Source organism: Ornithodoros turicata, chromosome 2, assembly GCF_037126465.1.
Source record: "Ornithodoros turicata isolate Travis chromosome 2, ASM3712646v1, whole genome shotgun sequence".
NCBI lineage: Eukaryota > Metazoa > Arthropoda > Arachnida > Ixodida > Argasidae > Ornithodoros > Ornithodoros turicata.
Genome location: NC_088202.1, coordinates 113,457,773 through 113,462,030, shown reverse-complemented (window position 1 = coordinate 113,462,030; position 4,258 = coordinate 113,457,773). Strand labels below are relative to the sequence as shown.

The window sequence follows — 4,258 nt, the reverse complement described above, 5'->3', positions numbered from 1 at the left end:
AGTTAAACTACTATTTTAAGTAGTTAACGACAGTAGTTAGGTTACTGAAGGCGCCAACTACTTCCGATTTTGCCGCAAGCTTTACGGCACGATTGTGCTTCCGACTTTTACCTCGAGGTACTTGTTTGATGAGAACGGAGGTGCAGAGCAATTGTGTAGTGCATGTGTACTAAATCTTCACTTTTAATGCTTGTCTGGTGAAGCCTCATTTGCTGTGAAATAATTCTGCAACTTAGTTTATCGCGTAGGCACAAAAAGAATTTCGCCTCAAGCTTTGTATTTGACGATCGTAGCAATGACTTCTGCCAAAGTTTGTCATTGCTCGTGATTCATATTTAGGTGTCCAAGAACACTACAAGGGTGTTGATGGACAACGTTAAGTAGTTATAGATGTAGTTAAACTACATTGCAGTAGTTAAAGAAGTAGTTTTAACTACTCCCCTGAAAAGTAGTTGAACTACTAGTTAAACTACTCAATCACAAAGTAGTTAGTAGTTATAGTTAAACTACTGTAGAAGTAGTTAGTGGCCATCACTGCTCGTTTCCATGCGACTAACGGACGAAGTAGCCAACGACTACGACAAGCTCAAGTCAGCCTTCGACAAGTACTTCGTTCCAAGCCGGAACGTGATCTACGAGCGCGCGCGCTTCAACCTGCGCTCTCAATTGGAACACGAAACTGTGGAAGAATTCGTTAAGGAGCTACACCGGCTAGCAGAGTTCTGCGAGTTTGCTTCGCTCAAAGAAGAACTCATTCGAGACAAGCTGGTTGTTGGCCTCCGGGACAGTCGTCTGAGTGAACGGCTACAATTGGACTCCCAACTCACACTGGAGAAAGCGGTGACAATGGCCCGCAACTCTGAGGCTGTGAAGGGCCAGCAGAATCTTCTTCGCGGGAACGAACCGCCATCGCAGGCACCGACGTCGAATACCACGCTAGACGTCGTCACTTCTAGCAGGCCAGCTTCACACAAGGGACGGCAGTCTGAAGCCCGGCCTCCAGCTCAACGACCGGCACAGCCAAAGTCCGATCCCTGTAAATGGTGTGGGTCGATGCGATTCCACCCGAGGATAGAATGCCCTGCACAGGGGAAAGTCTGTAGCCAGTGTGGGAAACTGGGCCATTTCGCGTCAGTCTGCCAGACTACACCGGCGCCGAAGCCAGCATCCGGCCGCGGACGGCGTGGTCAGCGCCCCAAGCAATCGCGGAGAGCGCTCGAAGAGGTATTCCTCGATGGTCTACAGCATCCCTCATCGTCAGACGCCTGGTTTATTACGATCCTTGTCAACGGCAGACCAATCAAGTTTAAGGTTGACACCGGAGCAGACGTCACGGCCGTGCCAGAGTCAGCCCTGTATCCAGAGACGCGACGCTTTGCGACACGTCCTACGAAGAGGCTCTACGGCCCCGGCAAGTCCCTGATAAACACTCTGGGTCAAGTACACGTCGACATGAGCTGGAACGGCAAGACGACCAACCAGGAAGTCTTCATCGTCGACGGCCTACAACACTCTCTGCTAGGTCGACCAGCCATCAAGGCCTTGGAGGTTCTCCCTCAACTTCTCGAAATCGGACACGATCACGGACACGACTGCATTGCGTCAATGTACCCCGAGCTCTTTGGAGGCCTAGGACTGATGAAGGCAACATACAGCATTCACCTTGTTCCGGGACCGAGGCCATATGCAGTAACGTATCCAAGACGTGTAGCACTTCCATTGCTACAGAGTGTACAAGCCGAAATACACCGAATGGAAGGGCTGGGCGTAATTCAAAAGGTAGAGCACGCCACGGAATGGTGCGCACCGATGGTAGTTGTAAGGAAAAAGAACGGCAAGCTACGCATATGTGTTGACTTCGGCGAGCTCAACAAGCAAGTCGTCCGTGAGCGCGTGATCATGCCGACGGTAGAAGAGAACCTCAGCAAAATCACGGAAGCTAAGGTGTTCAGCAAGCTCGACGCCAATGCTGGATATTGGCAAGCCCCCCTATCACGAGAAAGTCGCGAACTGACCACCTTCATCACCCCGTTCGGAAGATACCAGTTTCTTCGTCTGCCCTTTGGTATCGCGACTGCCCCGGAATTTTTTCCAACCAGAGATGTCACGGATACTTCCAAGACCTCGACGGTACTGTGTGCCATATGGATGATGTCTTGATCTACGGGAAAAATCAAGAACAACATGACAGGCGTCTCCATCCAGCGTTGCGTAAACTCTCAGACGCGGGCATCACCCTCAACGAGGAGAAATGCCAGTTCACTAGGACCAGGATACACTTTCTGGGTCACGTCCTGGACGAACGGGGGATCTATGTTGACCCTGAGAAGACCGAAGCCATACGCAAGATGCGGGCACCGGAGTCTGCTAGTGAGCTACGGTCGCTCTTCGGGATGCTTACGCACTTGATGAAGTTCCTTCCGGGGTTGGCCGAAAAGACGAAAGTACTTCGTGAACTCCTTTCTTCGGATGCCGCTTGGTACTGGGGTCCACAGCACGAGCAATCGTTCAAACAGATCAAGAAGGATCTCACAACCAGTCCCATTCTGGCGTACTACTCTCCGTTGCGACCACACACTTTGTCCGTGGACGCGTCGTCCTACGGCCTCGGAGCGGTGCTGCTCCAGGAGGAAACTGACGGTCGACGTCATCCAGTTGCGTATGCGTCGAGGCTCCTGACTCCGACTGAGCAACGGTATGCACAGGTAGAGAAAGAAGCTCTTGCGGTGACGTGGGCATGCGAAAAGTTTCGTATGTATGTCCTGGGCCTTCGCTTTCAAGTGGAGTCCGACCACAAACCCCTCGTGCAAATCTTGCAAACCAAGAGGCTGGACGACCTCACTCCGCGCCTACAACGATTGCGTATGCGGACTCTGGAATACGACTTCTTTGTGACGTTCGTACCGGGGAAGCAGCTATACACAGCGGATGTCCTGTCAAGAAATCCACTTTCGCGCACCGACGACGTTGGCGGCAACTTGGAGTCGGTAGTGGCAGAATACGAAATCCTCACCGTCGAGATCTTACCTGCGTCTCACACCATGCTGTCACGCATAAGGGACGCCCTGAAGAAAGATGCGACCCTTCATCAAGTCATGGAGTACTGTGAGACACAGTGGCCTGAGGTCAGTACTCTTCCAGAAGACGTTCGGAAATACGTCAGCGTGGCTGACGAACTTTCGGTGGTACGGGGACTTCTGCTTCGAGGCTCCCGCTTAGTCGTACCACCAGTCCTCAGAAACGAAATTCTTGAGCGTTTGCACACGGGACACCAGGGAATAACCAGGTGCAGAGCAAGGGCCCGTGAATCGACGTGGTGGCCTGGCATCAGCAATCACCTGCAGGACTACATCCAGAGGTGTCCGACTTGCCAATCACACAGGGCACCTGGGACGGAGCCGCTGCTGCAGACCCCTCTCCCAGAGCGTCCGTGGCAAGTGATAGGGATGGACATTTTCTACGCCAACCGTAAAAATTACCTGGTAGTAGTAGACTATTTCTCGAAGTTTTTCGAGGTTGTTAGGCTGAAGACTACCACGACAGCCGACGTCATCTCTGAGTTGGCGCCAATGTTCGCACGCTATGGAATTCCAGATATCGTTCGTTCGGACAACGGCCCGCAGTTTACTTCGGCGGAATTCCTACGGTTCTTGGTCACCCAGGGGGCCAAACTTGTGACGTCAAGTCCACACTTTCCGCAAAGTAACGGACAGGCGGAACGCACAGTACAAACGGCTAAGGCTCTCCTGTCCAAAGCTCCAGATATTGACAGAGCGCTCCTGGCGCATCGAAGTACACCAGGGGCATGTGGCTACTCTCCGGCAGAGCTCCTCATGGGTCGACGTCTCAAGACCAACGTTCCAGTCAATCCAGCTTCACTTGTTCCACCATGGCCCCAGGTTCGAAAGTACCGGAGGCGGTACAAGAAGCTCCAACGCTCCCAGGCGCAGGGGTACGACAGCCGACATCGCGCAACGGAGCGACCTCAACTAAAACCAGGAACAGCGGTTCGCATCCTAGCCGGCGCTGCTGCACACGGCACCGTGATCGGACATGCGGATACACCAAGATCTTACATGGTCAGGACCGAAACTGGCCTAGCAAGACGGACCCGAACACACCTGCAGGAGACAACTCCCACGGGGGATGCCTCCATACATGCCGAAAGAACGTCGGGACAACCGCCAGTGACAAGGGGACAAAACAGCGGACAGTCAGTGACCCAAACCAGATCAGGGCGACTGGTGAAAAAACCAGA

General features: G+C 53.0%; 1 protein-coding gene across 1 annotated transcript; it reads left to right on the top strand.

The window, feature by feature from the left end:
* Positions 1–546: 546 nt before the first annotated feature.
* LOC135384959 (uncharacterized protein K02A2.6-like) lies at positions 547–2,160 on the top strand. Its single transcript, XM_064614139.1, has one exon. It carries the CDS (start codon positions 547–549, stop codon positions 2,158–2,160), a length of 1,614 nt encoding a protein of 537 aa, XP_064470209.1.
* The last annotated feature ends 2,098 nt before the right edge of the window (positions 2,161–4,258 follow it).